General features: G+C 42.7%; 1 protein-coding gene across 1 annotated transcript; it reads left to right on the top strand.

Annotated features, from left to right (window-relative positions):
* Window positions 1-223: 223 nt before the first annotated feature.
* LOC144606268 (LIM/homeobox protein Lhx1-like) lies at window positions 224-14,189 on the top strand. The gene is made up of 5 exons (XM_078422196.1): window positions 224-408; window positions 3,222-3,445; window positions 4,125-4,402; window positions 7,098-7,263; window positions 13,795-14,189. Exons 1-5 carry the CDS (start codon window positions 239-241, stop codon window positions 14,187-14,189), a joined length of 1,233 nt encoding a protein of 410 aa, XP_078278322.1. The 5' UTR covers window positions 224-238.
* The last annotated feature ends 3,916 nt before the right edge of the window (window positions 14,190-18,105 follow it).

The raw sequence follows: 18,105 nt of genomic DNA, 5'->3' as shown, positions 1-18,105 counted from the left end.
TTTCTCTGCGAGGGCGCTTGTTTCTTTAGGAATATGTATTATACCTGCTTCGATTTCCTTTGACTAAACCATCGGCTACCTCAGAAGAAAGGACGCTGGACCGGCCCATCGAAACCCTCTGCTTTGGAAACCTTCGCCCTATAACAACCACCAGCGCCCTGGCGATTAAGGACCTCATTGCCACCAGCCAAATATCTAACCGTCGGCTATCTCATCACCTGGGTCTAGTCCCAACACAATGGTTCACTGTGCAGGATGCGAGCGGCCTATCTTGGACAGGTTTCTATTAAACGTGCTGGACCGAGCTTGGCATGTGAAATGCGTGCAGTGTTGCGAATGCAAATGCAACTTAACAGAAAAATGCTTTTCGCGAGAAGGAAAACTCTACTGCAAGAACGACTTCTTTCGGTGAGTGTCACGGTGCCCAATGTCACGCTTATACCGTCTTAGCTTTGACTTTGTTTTATACGATGTTGTTGCTTTAACTGTATTTGTTTTCAAGATACCAAAATATTCTTTCGTGGGCAAAACACAAAATAAATAACGTGCCGCAGCTTAGTCGGTATTGGATGTTGTTGTTTGTCGTGGGATGTTCAAATGTTTCATTTGGATATTCTTCATGTTTATTAAGAATGTCTCGTTGGGGAAAGAGAGGGGATTCGACATCACAGCTGTTCACCGTTTCACGGCGGCATTAAAACATGTGAACATATTTACACTCTTCCGTTCAATCCGCCACCGGTAACTTTGCTGATCTTGTATAATGCGGAAAGTGTGTATTCAGCAAGAGAAAATAGACCTCGCACTTTTCTTTCGCTGAGGCAAATTAACGGAAAGATCAATAACTAGGAATCCTAGAGGAAATCCATCGGCACTGTCTACACACTTGGTGTTTGGTCGGGTTTTTTTTAAACGATGTGATAAATGTTTTTGAATAACAAAGTGCCCGAAGAGGAAACCAGGGACAAAGAAAGTGTGTGTATGGTCAAATCTTTGTTAGCAAACACCTAAGCAGACTGCACGGATAGCTACACAATTGTAACAGCAATCTCGTGGACTAAATCCGTAATCTAAACGTACAACCCGGGTAAATGAAGTGATAGTTTACATGAACTCGACCTTCCTTGTGGAATCAGTTATTTCTATCAAACTTTTAGTTTGACTTTTATCCACAACCAAAGGCGAACGATTCTCCTCGAATTGCCAAGGAACTGAATGAGATTATGGAGTAGAGTGTGAAATAAACAAACGACCCCCACATATATGTGTTTAATGTGGACGAAATCAGACTCTCGTGGAAGAGAATGTTCTCAGACACATTCAAATCTCAGGAGGAGAACCTGCCTCCCATTCCTTCTCTCCAGAGATGCTGCCTGTCCCGCTGAGTTACTCCGGCATTTTTGTGTCTATATCTTCAGGAGAAACCTGGTTAAGCTTCGGGGTCTTTTTGTTGTTGTTGCCGGAGGCTGTAAACGTAGCCTCCTCTCAGTCTATCGCCCGATGTAGTAATATAGTTTAGTTTCATTCATCAACACAGAAAGTTGTTGCAGTACCAATCCCTTGAAAGCATTGGGAAGCAACTGCAGATGCTGGTTTTCGCTGAAGAGAGACACAAAAACGCTGGAGTAACTCAGCGGGTCAGGCAGCATCTCTGGAGAGAAGGAATGGGTGACGTTTCGGGTCGAGACCCTTCTTCGGACAAGAGTCTGAAATGATATTTTTTATTATTATTGTTATTGTTATCAGCCGGCCCCGCTGAGTTACTCCAGCGTTTCGTGTCTACCTTCCTGGAAAGTATTATTTAGATTCCAGTTTGCAGTAGCTAACGTGACAGGGAAATATCCTTTACCTATTGCTTAGGTACCGGAACGATTGATTGAACGCAGCCACCTTCACAGTTATTATTAATGAATGGTTTAATGTCAAGTTTGAAGACCTTTCTAATCAGGCCCTTCTGAAAACCCCTTCCTCCTCTGAACTCACACGCCATCATTTCAATTCGCCGTCACCTGTAAATGACGTAACATTTATTAATCCAATGGATTTTACACCCAGCACCAAAATCTGATTTTAAACGTGTTTTTTTTCTCCCCATTAGGATGATATTTGAGACTATCTGCGGCACGTTTTCACTTAAATTGAACCCTTTCCCCGCTTACAGTATTTAAGTCCCTTTCCACGAATAAAAACGAAATAACCTTTTCCTTCTGGGGAGAAAAAACACACACGGATAAACTTGCAAAGAGTTGAAATATTCCAGCTCACCTGTTAAACAATTTCGTCCACCACCATCTAGGCCGAGAAGTGGACTCAAATTAAACAGTGTACCGAAATATTTCAGGATGGAAATAGAAACGTGGAATTTTTTTACAGGCAAGCTTTTCTTTATATGTCCAAATCGATATAGGCAAAGCTAGCTTTTGGCTGACTAACATAAGCATATTAATTTGACCCTCTTTGTTACTGCGAACACAACTATTTTTGGTGTAACCGGTAATATCTAACATAAATTGCCATTAATGTGGGTTGTTTTTTTTTTGCTAAATGCTGGTGCATTGAATTGAAGTGGAGACCAAGCATAAAAAGCATGGGCTTGATAAGAAGGGAAATCGGCCACTTTAAGGGGAGCAAGTCCCGAACTGAACGCGACCCGGTCCAGGTCGGTTTTAGCGTGAAGCACTCCCACAACAAACATTATGTGTCGCTTTTTGGCGAGGTTGCCGACAAGGATCTCTCGTAAATTGTTTGCGCTCGTTTTCAGTCGATTTTCCAAACTGGATCTGGTCACTGATCAATCCGTCATCAGCCCGTGTGTCTGTCGGTCGCGATTTAGCCTGGTCTCGGTCGCCAGCATAAACAAACATAGACGGCGTTCTTTCTCTTTCTCCACGCCTCGGAACAGAAGGAGAACAACATTCACCCCTTCCTTACCTTTCCATTTCTCCATGTCTCCCTCTCCCCCCACTCTCAGCCCTGAAGAAGGGTCTCCACCCGAATCGTCACCCATTCTTTCTACCCAGAGATGCTGCCGAGCGAGTAACTCCAGCAGTTTTGTGCCCAGCTATATTAACAATGATCCATCCACATGATTTGTAATTTAAACGCCATTCTACGCGATTGATTTCACATAGTCAGCTGCAAATGTGGCAAACAAAAATGAAATGAAGAATTCCTCTCTTGACACTTTCCCCACTGATTTTGTTTCGCTTTCCCTCCCCCAGTCGCTTTGGTACAAAATGTGCCGGCTGCTATCAAGGAATTTCCCCGAGCGATCTGGTGAGAAGGGCCAGGAACAAAGTCTTTCACCTGAACTGTTTTACATGTATGATATGCAACAAACAACTTTCGACCGGGGAAGAACTCTACATCATCGACGAAAACAAATTTGTTTGCAAAGACGATTTTTTAAACAGCAATAATTCGAAAGAAAACGGCTCGCTGTCAGGTAAGGCCGAATCCCATTCTTTATTTACACGCCTATCATTATTTATCCTTCATAGCAGCCTGCAACTCTGAACTCTAATATGTTGATCAATAAGGTATAGCTTTACCATCATCGCCCCTCGCGTCCGGAAACAAATCGAGTGCTTTACAAAATAGTATTTATCGGTATTACATAATGAGCCGGTGATTTGCTAGCGTGCAAGGGGCTACGTTTGAAAGACCTACTGTATCTCATCTAATGCCGACTCGGGTCTATTTTAGCCGCATTTTTCTGTCGCTTGTAATTTAAACGTGTTTTTACCGATTGATGTATTATGGAGAGTTTTATTTTTTTAAAGTAGTTTTCACACCACATTGCTGTGTGTATATTCATAGTGCCATTTCATTCCGGATTAAACGTCTGAACTATTTATTTTTGTTTGCCGCGCTATATTATATTCGCATTTACATTTTAATATAACTATAATACGCTTTGGGCAAAGATTAATTCGAGACAAATAGATAATGTATCGTCTATAATCTGGGCGTTGGTAAATATTTCATTTTTAACGCATCGAGGGGAGTAAAGCGGCGCTCTAACCGGGACAGAGCGTCAATTATTAATACAAATCTCGGTAATTATCATCTTAGAACGGCTATTTACGCATTCTTCATCCCGCCTCATTTGATATTTTGTGCAGTCACGGCATGTAGTGATCAAAGTTTATCGCCGGATTCTCAAGATCACTTACAAGATGACACAAAAGATTCAGAAAGCGCCAATGTTTCAGATAAAGAGACGGCCAACAACGAGGGCGAGGAGCAGAATCTCGGTGCCAAACGTCGCGGTCCCCGCACCACCATCAAAGCCAAACAGCTGGAAACTCTGAAAGCGGCCTTCGCCGCCACCCCCAAGCCCACCAGACACATCCGAGAGCAACTGGCGCAGGAAACCGGGCTCAACATGAGAGTCATCCAGGTAGGAACAGTGACCAGAGCCGAGGGGGCGAATTCAAGTCGAGCCCACGGGTTCAACGTTAAGGCGGTGAGCCGACGAGGACAGGTGGTGGGGAGAGAGGGGGCTGTGATTTTAGTGGTCGTTGTAGAACCTACGAGGGGCGCGTTTGATGAAGGTTTCAACTGAAACGTGCTTCCGTAAACGGAGCTAGAGGTGTTTTTTAAAAAATAAACTGGGGAATGATGTAAATTATGTTTGAATCGCGGTATCCGTCCAAACGCGACAAGCGGGGAAGAGGTCGAACTGGAAAATGATTAATCAGGCTATTCCCCGGACAACACTGAACCCGGGTAAACATTCCCAGCCGCTACTTGTACCAAAAAAAAGACATGCTGGCACTGTTGGATATACTGCAACAGAGACACATACAGAAAGTGGTACAACACAAGAATGGAGACGGGACAGGAAAAGGTGTCCTCTTAAGTCAGTTAAAATGCGATAGAGATTAGCAAGAGACAACCTGCGTGGTTGCATTCAAGGGCTCAAGACGGGTCCAAGTAATTAACGTGGCCGGGTTCAGTTCAGATGTGGCCCGGGACAGCGTTAACCTCGAAGCAAGAGGCACGGGAATATCAATAGCGGTGCGGTGTTTGTAAACTGTGAATGAAGGAACTGCAGGCGCTGGTTTACACCGAAGATAGACACATAGTGCCGGAGTAACTCAGCGGGGCAGGCAGCATTTCTGGAGAGAAGGAATGGGTGACATTTTAGGTCTAGACCCTACATCAGACCCTTCCTACCAAGCGTTTTTAAACTGTCCAAGAAGACCCTGCTCGGGAAACCGAGGGAGCTGTGAACTGCTCAGGGTAAGTGGACAGGAATGTCCGAGGGAAATGTGGGACAATTGACAAATTGGCGTGGATCAGACCCCCACACACAGAACAGGGGTCCCACACACAGAACAGGGGTCCCACACACAGAACAGGGGTCCCACACACAGAACAGGGGTCCCACACACAGAACAGGGGTCCCACACACAGAACAGGGGTCCCACACACAGAACAGGGGTCCCACACACAGAACAGGGGTCCCACACACAGAACAGGGGTCCCACACACAGAACAGGGGTCCCACACACAGAACAGGGGTCCCACACACAGAACAGGGGTCCCACACACAGAACAGGGGTCCCACACACAGAACAGGGGTCCCACACACAGAACAGGGATCCCACACACAGAACAGGGGTCCCGACCCTTTTCTCCAGAGATGCTGCCTGACCCGCTGAGTTACTCCAACACTCTGTGTCTATCTTTGGTATATACCTGCATCTGCGGAACTTTTATTTCTACGTTTCCACATAGAATTAAACTGGTTGCGTTTTAAGCGTTGTTACAAAGCGTATCGCACACTAGGCACCTGCAGTTCCCGAGCTCAACATAAACTCAGCGGGGCAGATAGCATCTGTGGGGGGAAGATAGACACAAAAAGTTGGAATAACTCAGCGGGGCAGGCCGCGTCTGTGGAGGGAAGATAGACTCAAAATGCTGGAGTAACTCAGCGGGTCTGACAGCATCTGTGGAAGGAAGATAGACACTGATAGCCGCAGTATCTCAGCGGGTCAGGCAGCATCTGCGGGGGTAACGGACAGACAACGTTTGGGGTTGGTACCTTTCTTCAGACTTGCCCCTCTGAAGTGCGCTCACCTCCAGCTCTTTATTGAGGGGAGGGGATAGAGGCAATTGGAAGGTAAGGGCGATTTTTGACTCAATGGGTAAAGTAATACCGGGCAAAGGGAACAAAACTGGAAACACTGTCTCCACTTGTTCCAAATATGGAATAAGTATGGAATTGTCAAGTGGGTTACCCAAAGGATAAGGCCATCACTTTGGTGACCCGGGTTAAGTAAAGAGAACTTTATCCTCGGGCCAGTGACAATAATCACATAATCTTACAGAGCAACCTGCCTCACAAAGCGCGTTATACTCATGTTTCCCCCCCCCCCCCAATTTTATATCGTTTTTGCACAAATAATTCACTCACTTTTCAAAGTAATATTGCCATTGCCAACAGCTTGCTTTTTTAAAAATGAAAACTTGAAACTTAAAATTGGAACAATTATCACTATCATTATTAGTCTTAAAACCTCAGTTGACGAAAAAATGTTTCCACTTTATTTTTGTCATGTTTAAGAGTCGCTTCCTTTCTCGGATAGTTACTCTCCCAAGACATGACAATCTGACCATTATTTCACCACATCTCCCGACTCTGTAGGCGAATGAACGCTGTAAGAAACAATTCACAATTCAACTTCAAAATATATTCCAATCGCAGAATGGAGGGGGAACCGTGCAAGGCTGTTAGTGTCTTTTAATGTTTAATTCTGCGATGGCCTTTTAGCTTTCTTTCATCTGATGAAAAGGCTGGTGTAAACCTCGGCGATAATAGTGACATAAACCAGCACCTGCAGTTCCTTGGTGTTACATTATAAGCATTAGCGCCCTGCCTTTCAAGAGTGGTTTCAGATTAATGCCAAAGCACGGAGTTACAACCAACCTTTAAAAAAAAATAAAAAATGCTTCGGGCTTGTCTTAATTCTAAACTCTGGGATTGGAAGATCAGTGTTTTTGTTTTAACGCTGTGAGTGTGGTTTTAATATTAACCCGGGATTGTTGGAATAAAAGGGTTTCTCGTGGCTGCTTCCTCTGCGCCCCAGGTTTGGTTCCAGAACAGAAGGTCTAAGGAGAGGAGGATGAAACAGCTGAGCGCTTTAGGGGCCCGGAGACACGCGTTTTTCCGCAGTCCCAGACGGATGCGCCCCTTAGGAGATCGTCTCGACGGGACCGACATGATGGGGAACGGCCCTTTCAATTACTACGGGGGTAAGTCTCAATTCATTCCTGTTAAATACTCCCCGGGATGTGCTTAAAAACTGATTACTTATTTAATGAGAAAGATGCTGCAAGTTCAGTTTTACAGTCGCCATTGACGGGCGATTGAAATGCTGTGTTGAAGTTGGCCATTTATTGACTTGTTATTGACTTGTTCAATCACTGATTAAAGGGAGGGAATCTGCGCTGTGTTAAGGCTAAAGTATATCTTTGCTTTCAACTATCTACCCGTCAATGTCTGATCAGTTGCATATGGCGGGGGTGGGTGGGTGGGGGGGGGTGTGTATGTGGGGGTGAGCAGCCAGCTAAGTACTACACGATCGCATTGAGAAACGTAGTGTCCGCAGTAAACCGCTCGCCCAGCGTTTACAAAAAGATCCGGAATAAACGCACCATATGTTCCTATATGCAGACGCATTTGCATTAAAAAAGACCCAGAGAGCGGGAGGATGATGCACTCCAAGGAGATTCCGTTTATCAATGAAACAATAGTTATGAAAAAAATAGGTTTAAAGGGTTCCTGCATTCCTATTAAAACGAGATAGTGTGAAGTTGGTTTTAATTGTAGGTTTTATTTTCCAATAGATTGGAGAGCACATTTAAATAATATATGTGTAGGAAAGAACTGCAGATTATATATTAGATTAAATTATATATCAGCTGTTCTTTAACTTAATGGCCCTTTAATATATTGTATATACGGTGTGTGTGTGTGTGTGTGTATATATATATATATATATATATATATACACACACACACAAATATATATATATATATATAAGCAATAACATATATAAACACACACACATATATATGTGTGTGTGTGTGTGTTTATATATGTCATTGCTTATATATATATATAAGCAATAACATATATATATTTGTGTGTGTATAACATTATATATATATAACGTCATATATATATATTTATAGTTTTATATGTGTGCATATATATGTGTGATTTGTATATATATATATATATATATATATATATAACTATATATATATTTATACAAATCACACATATATATGCACACATAAAACTATAAATATATATATATGACTTGTTATAGAGTACGTGTATATTGAAACGTACAATATATAATAATGACTTAACATATACATTTAGTATTTTTTGTAATGCGGACCAAATGTTATAAGTACTTACGTTTTAATTATGATAATTATTGATGAAATGTTTTCCTGAAGCAACTGTTCCAATTAGTATGACGCGTCCATTCAGAACAGTGCACGGTTAGAAAAGGGCCTGGAATTGGTTGCATCTGAATTGCGTTTTTTACACTATATTTAGAAGTGGACTGAGGTGTAATTATTTCATGTATTTGCCGAGTTGTGATAAAGGTCCATCCGGTGTAACTGAGCTGGGACAACATTTGGTCAACTGTGCTGTTGAGAGAGTTTCCATGTCTCCGTGTTTAGTGACGGGCTGGTGAGGCTTCCAATAGATTACAAACAGCATACTCGCTGTTGTTCGGAACATGGGACCAGCTTCGGAGGGGATGGGGTTAATGAACATGGCGTGAATATCCAGCATAAGTAGAAGGCCGGTAACAAAACCGGAGAACCAAGGGGAAATATTGCTTTATCCCACCCAAATAAAACACTTATCTTTAAAAAAACCTTGGGTTTGCATTTTTACATTAATTTCACCGGAATTATGGGAATGTTTATTATTTTTTTACAATACAATATATCTTTATTGCCATTGTACAACGAGATTGTTAGATGTATGTATTTACATACATAAAGAACGCCACGCTACATGTATGTAAATATTGCTCACATATTCAGTATTGACAGGGTGGATATTGTAACGTACATTGGATTGTCCAGGGCTCTTACATTTGTCACCCAAGTTCATTAAATTAGAAAATATTTTGAATAAAGGTGTTTTACACACCGCGACAATCGGGCCAAGTGGCAGTTTTTCCCGCTGTTCCAACTCACTTTGAAACAGAACATTTTGAAATTGTAATGGCATCTGCCATGACCACTGTTAAGTTTCCAATAATTCTACTGGCTAGTTTCATAAAGTCGCGGCGATATTTTCACCCATCTTTTAGTTCAATCGAAGCGGGCGATATAAGGCGCGCACAGTCGCTCCATTTCATTGACCTATGTAAATGATCGTGTATTCAGGCTGGATTGCACAGAATTAATGGGAGGGGAGGGGGGGGGGGGTCGCAGCTGAAAACCCAAACGAAAATACACATTTTACAGGCAGATCAGATGAATTTCAGAGTACTTTGTCAGGAAGGGTTAACTGAGCGCTCAATTCTGAACTTTTAACTTTGAAACAAAATGGACTGATGTAGAATTGATGTTGGTAAATAGGGCATTGGTTTCAACGCTTGGATTTAAACATTAAGCGATATGAGGTGTGGAGTATTGAGGCAGAAGACTTGTTTCAAAGCACTTTAACTGAACTCATGATTTGGCGTGCAGGTTTAAAACTGGGTTCGGAATTTGAAAGTGTTTTTGTTTTTTTGGTGGAGAGGGAGGGGGATATTTTTCAAGCCACGACTCTGCCACGGCGGGCTGTTGTTTGTAGAATGCTTTAATGTAACTAGTTGAGTGGTGTTTTTTGTGTGTGAGAACACTTGCGTTTGTATACAACGAGTGAGCATTATTCAAAAAAACAGAGTCCCCGCTGCGCCGGAGCTTCTGTGTGATCAGGATTAATAACACGGAATCGTATTCCAAGCGTTTGTTTACATTCACATCTGCTTCAGTTTCACTTACAGAAATGAAATCTTCAGAGAGAGAGAGAAATGTTAAAAAAACAAAATAGACGTCAGTCTGACTTACAAACGGGTCGTACATTGGAACAAAAACACCCCCCGCGAATTCAGGGTTATTCTGATCAACCACGTTCAGGGAAGCTAGGATTTAAGTTGTACTAGCAAAAAAAGAGGAAAAAATAGCAAAAGGCGTCACAGTGGCGCAGAAGGCAGAGTCCCGGGTTCGATCCTTACTTCCGCTGCTGTCTGTGTGGAGTTCGCACGTTCTCCCCGTGACCCGCGTGGGTTTCCTCCGGTTCCTCCGGTTTCCTCCCACAATCCCAAAAAGACGTGCCGGTTTGTCGATTAGTTGTTCTCTGTAAAATTGGCCTTAATATGTTAGAGGGTGCATGAGAAAGTGGGTTAACACTGAACGAGTGTGGACGGGCGATCGATCGATCGATGGTCGGTGTGGATTCGGTGGGCCAAGGGAGGGGCGTGTTTCCTTGCTGTGTATCTAAACTAAATCCAAACTAAATACTGTGTGCGTCTTCCAAAGACAAGGAAACTGTTCTTTACGTCCAGGAAATAATTTCATATATGTTTTATCTGTTAACAATTAAAACGTCTATAATTTTACATTAAAAGAAAACTAGAAACCTTCATTGGGAACTTCGCATGTAACTGAGCATTATTGAACAGAAAGGTCTTAATAACATAGTTAGGCCTCTATGTGGCTAATGGGCCACAGAGTGCTGGAGTAACTCAGCGGGTCAGGCAGCATCTGTGGAGAACATGGATAGGTGACGTTTCACAGAGTGCTGGAGTAACTCAGCGGGTCAGGCAGCATCTGTGGAGAACATGGATAGGTGACGTTTCACAGAGTGCTGGAGTAACTCAGCGGGTCAGGCAGCATCTCTGGGGAAAAGGAATAGGTGACGTTTCGGGTCGAGACCCTTCTTCAGACTCTTGGCCTCTCTATACGTTGATCGCGATTTGTTTCACAGTGGGACGCGATATAATGGAGGACTCTACGGTAACTCGAGATATATGACGGTTGAGCTCCGGGTCACAGATTTCATGTTGACGGCAGAGGTTTACAAAGAATAACACAATGAAATGAAATGATTTAGGTATAAATGCGCATGTTTTTGTTTTCTTGGTTGAATCTACAAACCAAATGGTAAATCTTTCTCTGCGTTAGAAGCGGATGAACTGGTTGGAGTTTGGCGCATTGCATTTAAAGGGCAATTGTGTTGGCGCAACTTTGGGCTGGTGGAGCTGCTGCCTCACGGCGCCAGAGACCGGGTTCGATCCTGACCTCGGGCGCTGTCTGTCCGCAGTTTGCACGTTCTCCCTGTGACCGCGTGGGTTTCCTCCGGTTGCTCAGTTTTCCGCCCACACTGCGCGGGTCTGTGAGGTTAAATGGCCTCTGTAAATCGCCCCCAGTGTGTAGGAAGTGGGACAACATAGAAATAGTGTGGGGTGATCCATGGTCGGCGTGGACCAGGTGGGCCTATTTCCATGCTGTATCTTTCAATCTTACAATAAAAAAAACTTCAATGTACCCCTAAGTGAAAGCAGAAGGAGTCAAAGCATAATTATTTTAGTCCAAAAGTGTTCGCAGCGCAAGGCATGGCCAAGTTAGAAATTCCATACGTTGTTACTCGAAGCTTTAATAATGTAATTGTGTTTCCATTATGATTTCTCTTGTCTCACGTTTTGCTTGTGATCAAGGCTGTTATTAATACTCGTTCAGAAAGCCCAAATTACCTGTTTATGGAATATATTACTTCTTAGTGAAACATGCGCCAATATAAAGTCTGTGACCATCAACTCCATCTTCACAGATCTCTGGTAACTGCTGAGTCCTCTGTGATGTGTATGAAGGAACTGCAGGTGCTGGTTTAAATCGAAGATAGACACAAACTGCTGGAGTAACTCAGCGGGTCGGGCAGCGTCTCTGGAGAGGAGGAATGGGTGACCTTTCTTCTCCCAGACCTTGATCAGTCTGAAGAAGGGTCTCGACCCGAAACGTCGCCCATTCCTTCTCTCCAGGACGCTGCCTGTCCCGCTGAGTTACTCCAGCACATTGTATCTATCTTCGAGTCCTGTATTATGTTCTGTAGCGTCGTGAAATAAATCGGGATCAACCTTCACAGAGTCCTAACAATTTAATAAACCCACCCTGATCAATAAAACCAGCACCTGCAGTTCCTTCTTACACAATAAGACTCGGAGATCATCGATGAAGTTTAGTTCAGTTCCGTTTAGTGTATTGTCACGTGTACCGAGGTACAGTGAAAAGCTTTTGTTGCGCGCTAACCAGTCAACGGAAAGACAATACATGATTACAATCGAGCCATTTACAGTGTATAAGAAAATAACTGCAGGTGCTGGTACAAATCGAAGGTATTTTATTCACAAAATGCTGGAGTAACTCAGCAGGTCAGGCAGCATCTCAGGAGAGAAGGAATGGGTGACGTTTCGGGCCGGGTTCTTCAGTCTGAAGATGGGTCTCGACCCGAAACGTCACCCATTCTTTTTCTCCCGAGATGCTGCCTGACCTGCTGAGTTACTCCAGCATTTTGTGAATAAATACCTTCAATACGTGAAAAGGGAATAACGTTTAGTGCAAGATAAAGCCAGCAAAGTCCGATCAAGGATAGTCCGAGGGTCACCAATGGGGTAGATGGTAGTTCAGGTCTGATCTCTGGTTGTGGTAGGATGGTTCAGTTGCCTGATAATTATTTTAGGAGATTTCTTTTTAATGTAAAATTACAGATGTTTTAATTGTTGGCAGCTAAAAACATTTATTGAAGTTCTTCACAGCTGCGCAATAGACATACATGTAAGAATCTTTTCTTAGGTTTATCCACACGCCTTGAAACCACAAGATGTAAGATTTTCTCATGTTACACACGTTAGGTTTACGTTTCTTAGTGTCACCAATGTGCACTGAAAAGCTCTGTTCTGCGTGCTGTCTAATCAAATCAGACAATACTATCAATAAATGTAATCAAAGCCAAAGTCAAGTACAATAGATGGAGCAAAGGGGGAAAGACAGAGTGCAGAATATATCTGTAGGAAGGAATTGCAGTCGTCGGTTTACACCGAAGGTGGACACAAAATACTGGAGTAACTCAGCGGGTCAGGCAGCATCTCTGGAGAGAAGGGATAGGTGGCATTTCGGGTCGCGACCCTTCTTCAGACTGAGAGTCAGGGAAGAGGGGAACCAGAGGTTGTTTATCTCTAGTTTCTTTGTTCCCCTTTCCTTCTAATTTCCCTTTCTCCTGACTCTCAGTCTGAAGAAGGCTCTCGGCCCGAAACGTCACCTATTCCTTTTCTCCAGAGATGCTGCCTGACCTGCTGAGTTACTCCAGCATTTTGTGAATTAATACCTTCGATGGGGTAGAGGTGAATCGGACAGTACCCTAGCTTATGGAAGGGCCGTTCAGAAGCCTGACCTATTTCCTTTTGTGCATCATGTCTATCCTGGTATATTTTATTTGTGAAGATAAGTCTGAAGAAGGGACTCGACCCGAAACGTCACCCATTCCTTCTCTCCAGAGATGCTGCCTGACTGTCCCGCTGAGTTACTCCAGCATTTTGTGAATAAATACCTTCGATTTGTACCAGCATCTGCAGTTATCTTCTTATACAACCAGCATCTGCAGTTCCTTCTTACATATTTTATTTGTGCCTGGACTGATTATCAGACTGACTGTAACTTGAAACCGCAGTGTGTAAATTGCGTCTTCTTTCTTTGCCCCAACACAGATTACCAGACTGAATATTATGGCCCTGGAAGCAACTACGAGTTCTTTCCTCAAGGGCCACCTTCCTCTCAAGCTCAGACACCAATAGATCTGGGCTTCGTGCCCTCCTCCGGGCCTGGGGCGACCCCACTCGGCGGTCTGGAGCATGCACTGCCCGGCCACCACCCCAGCAACCTCCCGGGGCCAGGAGACGGCCAGCGCTTCACTGACATGATCTCTCACTCGCACGGGGACTCGCCCAGCCCGGAGCCGGGCTTAACAGGACCGTCAATGCACACGATGGCGGCGGATGTCTTCGGCCCGGGTCCCAGCCCGTCCTTCTCTCTCACCAATGGCGGATACGCCAACCACTTGTCACATGCACCTCCAGAAATGAACGAGGCTGCTGTTTGGTAACGGATGAAATGGACAGCGCGTCTCCTGCCTCTCTCTCCATCTCTCTCTCCATCTATCTCTCTCTCTCTCTCTCTCTCTCTCTCTCTCTCTCTCTCTCTCTCTCTCTCTCTCTCTCTCTCTCTCTCTCCTCTCCCTCTCCCTCTCTGTCTCTCTGTATCTCTGTCGCTCTCTCTCTCCCTCTCTCCCTCTCCATCTCTTTCTCTCTCTCTCTCCCTCCCCTCCTCTCTCTCTCTCTCTCTCTCTCTCTCTCCTCTCTCTCTCTCTCTCTCTCTCTCTCTCTCTCTCTCTCTCTCTCTCTCTCTCTCTCTCTCTCTCTCTCTCCCCCCATCTCCCCCTCTCTCTCTCTCTCTCTCTCTCTCTCTCTCTCTCTATCTCTCTATCTCTCTATCTCTCTATCTCTCTATCTCTCTCTCTCTGTGCGCTCTGTCCCACCCCAAAGACTATTCGCCCGCTGCCCGGTAAGCAAGAACGACAGAACGACGCCAAGATTATCCACAAAACTGGACTCCCACACACTAAAAACACTAAAACACGAAAACACTAAAGAAAACTCAACATTAAAAAAAAATGCAAAAGCCACAAACCAGAAGAAAAAGAGTTAGTGGTGCAACGAATATTTTTTTTGTACGGGACAGCATTGCGAGCGGAGATCTTTTTTTAAAATTCCAAAAAAGTACATGTTTCAGAAAAAAAGATAAAAGGCGTTCGGGAGCCTTCAAGACTTCACTTCAACTACTCTACCTACACGAAGCTGAACAACAAAAAGAAGCTCATATATAAACTGAAAGAGTCTACTGTTTACGTACTATATTTAATTCAGGAGCTGAATGTTTTAGAAAGCATTTTAAAACCTCTTGATCTGATTTGAACAAACGGACATCATGTAACCAAACTTTTTGTTTTCCAAACTTTTTCACTGGAGTTGTGGTTCAAAGGCTCCAGTTTGTACAAAGTGATTTTTTTTTGTTTTGTTTTTGCGTATGTTTACAAAGTGGAGAAACAAACTAGAAAGGTGCCAAATAGATAAGTCATAGCACAATTCCTCTCGGCCATTGGAGAAAGTGTTCAGAAAGGGAGTGTTAAAATTTTTTTTAAACTTTCTGCTCATTTTTAGCTCTCTCATAGAAATCATTCATATTGTTAATAATGCTCATATAGATTCATACAGGATTTTATTTTTGTGTCTTACAGAAACGAAAGGTCAAATATTTAAACAATTTTACTACATGGTCAAATATGCAGTTGGTAGCTGCTAATTTTTTTTCTTTATACAGTATAGAATTCCTCATGATATCAATCTTTTGTCATAACAATAGACCTAAGCTTTTGTGACCTCCGTTGCATATTAGACCATTACCATTCACTGTATAAATGAGAAAAAACATGTTGAATAAAATTTGTGACTTTTTAATAAAAAAGCAAATTGATGTTTTAATGTCTTTGAAGGTCAATGAACGAGGTGTTGCAGTAAAAGTGACTTGATCATTTTCATATCTCTACCCTTTTTCATTCAAAAATAGCAGTACCTCTTTTACTGAATTAATCAGCCCAAAATTATGAATAAAAAAAAATGCACTTTACAATATCTCTAGTTAGCATTGAAACGAACGCTTACTTCTAAGTGGAAGGTTAGGTGAATTAAATAAGTTCATGTTCATAAGTGATGGGAGCAGAATTAGGCCATTCGGCCCATCAAGTCTTCCCCGCCATTCAATCACGGCTGATCTATTTCTCAACCCCAATTCTCCTGCCTTCTCCCCGTAACTCCTGACAGCTGTACTAATCAAGAACCTGCCAAACTCCGCCTTAAAATACCCATTGACTAAATAAATAATATTAAAAATTCAGCTAAAATATTTCCTGTAAGCAAGGTAAATATATAAATTCGTACCCCATCACATTATATGTTTTTAATGAACCTAGTGTTAACATTGCGATTGATGGAATCACCTTGATTCACATTAAATACATATAGCGCCAAATAGTAACATTTTAAGGAAAGTTTTTTAACTGTTGCTTAAATACATTGCCTGATGATTAACAATTTGTGGTCTTGCTTCTAGAGTTAAGAAGTAATATTTGCGTAAACCTGTTGGCTTATGCCAGGTTTAGAGTTTGTAAAAATGCTGTGCCATTTCATGCAAATGGTTTTTAAAAGTAATTGGAGAAGAAGGAAAATCGTGATTCGTGGACCTCGTCTTTTTACTGTGGAAATTTGCAAGAATTTATGATAAATGATAGCTGTACTGTGGAAAAAGTGTGTCCCCCCCCCCCCCCCCCCCCCACCACCACCAAATAAAAGAGCGGACAAATATATAAATATCCAAGGAACATCCAATTTTCATTCAAAATAAACCATCCTCCTCCTTCAAGTTGGTTGACGTTTAACCACTGAAAACCCATTGAATGATCTTTCAGATAACATCTGAGAGACGGTGTATTCCATAGATATCTAAATGATTGAGGGTATTTATTCACAAAATGCTGGAGTAACTCAGCAGGTCAGGCAGCATCTCGGGAGAGACGGAATGGGTGACGTTTCGGGTCGAGACCCTTCTTCAGACTGACCCGATCTTCTTCAGACCAGTCTGAAGAAGGGTCTCGACCCGAAACGTCACCCATTCCTTCTCGCCCGAGATGCTGCCTGACCTGCTGAGTTACTCCAGCATTTTGTGAATAAATACCTTCGATTTATACCACCATCTGCAGTTATTTTCTTATTCTAAATGATTGAGAAACTATGATTTAAAATACACGTGATCACAAGGAACTGCAGAAGCTGCAATCTTGAGCAAAAGTGCCGGAGGACCTCAGCGGGTCAGGCAGCATCTGTGGAGGAATTAGACAGACCACGCTTCGGGCCCCGACTCTTCTTCACTGCAGGAGGGTCAACACAGCAAAAACTCGCCTCTCCGTCCCCTCCATTGACGCTGCCCGATCCGCTGAGTAACTCCAACACTCTCGTGGGGTTTTTTTCCCCATAAAGAAATGTACCCCGAATATCCCCTTAAAAACTAGAATTCAGAATCCACAAGCTCCAAAGATATGAGAAATCGAATTTCTAATTCTGGTGCAGAATTGATGATTTTAGAGTCACCAACACCGACTGAAATCGTATTAACAGCAATATAAATTGCTTTAATAACATAATTAGGAAAGAATTTCGCTGCTAACTGTTTAAGGCTCCAGTCGATTTCACTTTTCTGGTTGGGAGATTGCACTTTTATAACTTATTGTACTCTTTCCACAGACACGGCTTGCAAATTGTCATTCCATCCTCTCCAATACTACTATCTTGGCACAATTCTTTGGTTTCTCTTGAGAGGTTTCAGACTGATAGGACAAACAGCATATATCACCCTTGCCGCTGAGTTATTTGTGAGACTGTACGTTGATTGAATACCAATATAATTTACAAACCGCTCGCCATACGGCCTATCATAAAGTTGATTATATATTTTCCGAGAATACAATAAATACATGTTATTAACGTTAAACATTTTTAACAACGCATGTCGCATGTCATACTTTAACAGCTGTTTAATCCTACTCGGTATATTAATTTATAAACTGCGTTAAAATAATAAACTATAACGCTGAAAGATGCGGCAATAAATTTTCAATCATATTTATTCACGCATTATGAATATTTTAATATGGTAATATAATCGTGTTATCAGAGGATTCATATATAAGGAGCTTTGGTGGATAATAACGGTGGTCACTGGCTCAATATTTCACGATGTTCATCGTATGTATATATTGCGGTTAATATTTCCATTGTCATGACTCTATGGTGGTTCAGTAGTAAGCGAATACGTGGTATGTGTAGGAAGGAACTGCAGATGCTGGTTTAAACCGAAGATAGACACAAAAAGCTGGAGTAACTCAGCGGGACAGGCAGCATCTCTGGAGA

Source organism: Rhinoraja longicauda, chromosome 26 (assembly GCF_053455715.1).
Source record: "Rhinoraja longicauda isolate Sanriku21f chromosome 26, sRhiLon1.1, whole genome shotgun sequence".
Lineage (NCBI taxonomy): Eukaryota > Metazoa > Chordata > Chondrichthyes > Rajiformes > Arhynchobatidae > Rhinoraja > Rhinoraja longicauda.
The sequence above is the reverse complement of the archived record's forward strand: the minus strand, read 5'-3'. Positions and strand labels throughout refer to the sequence as shown.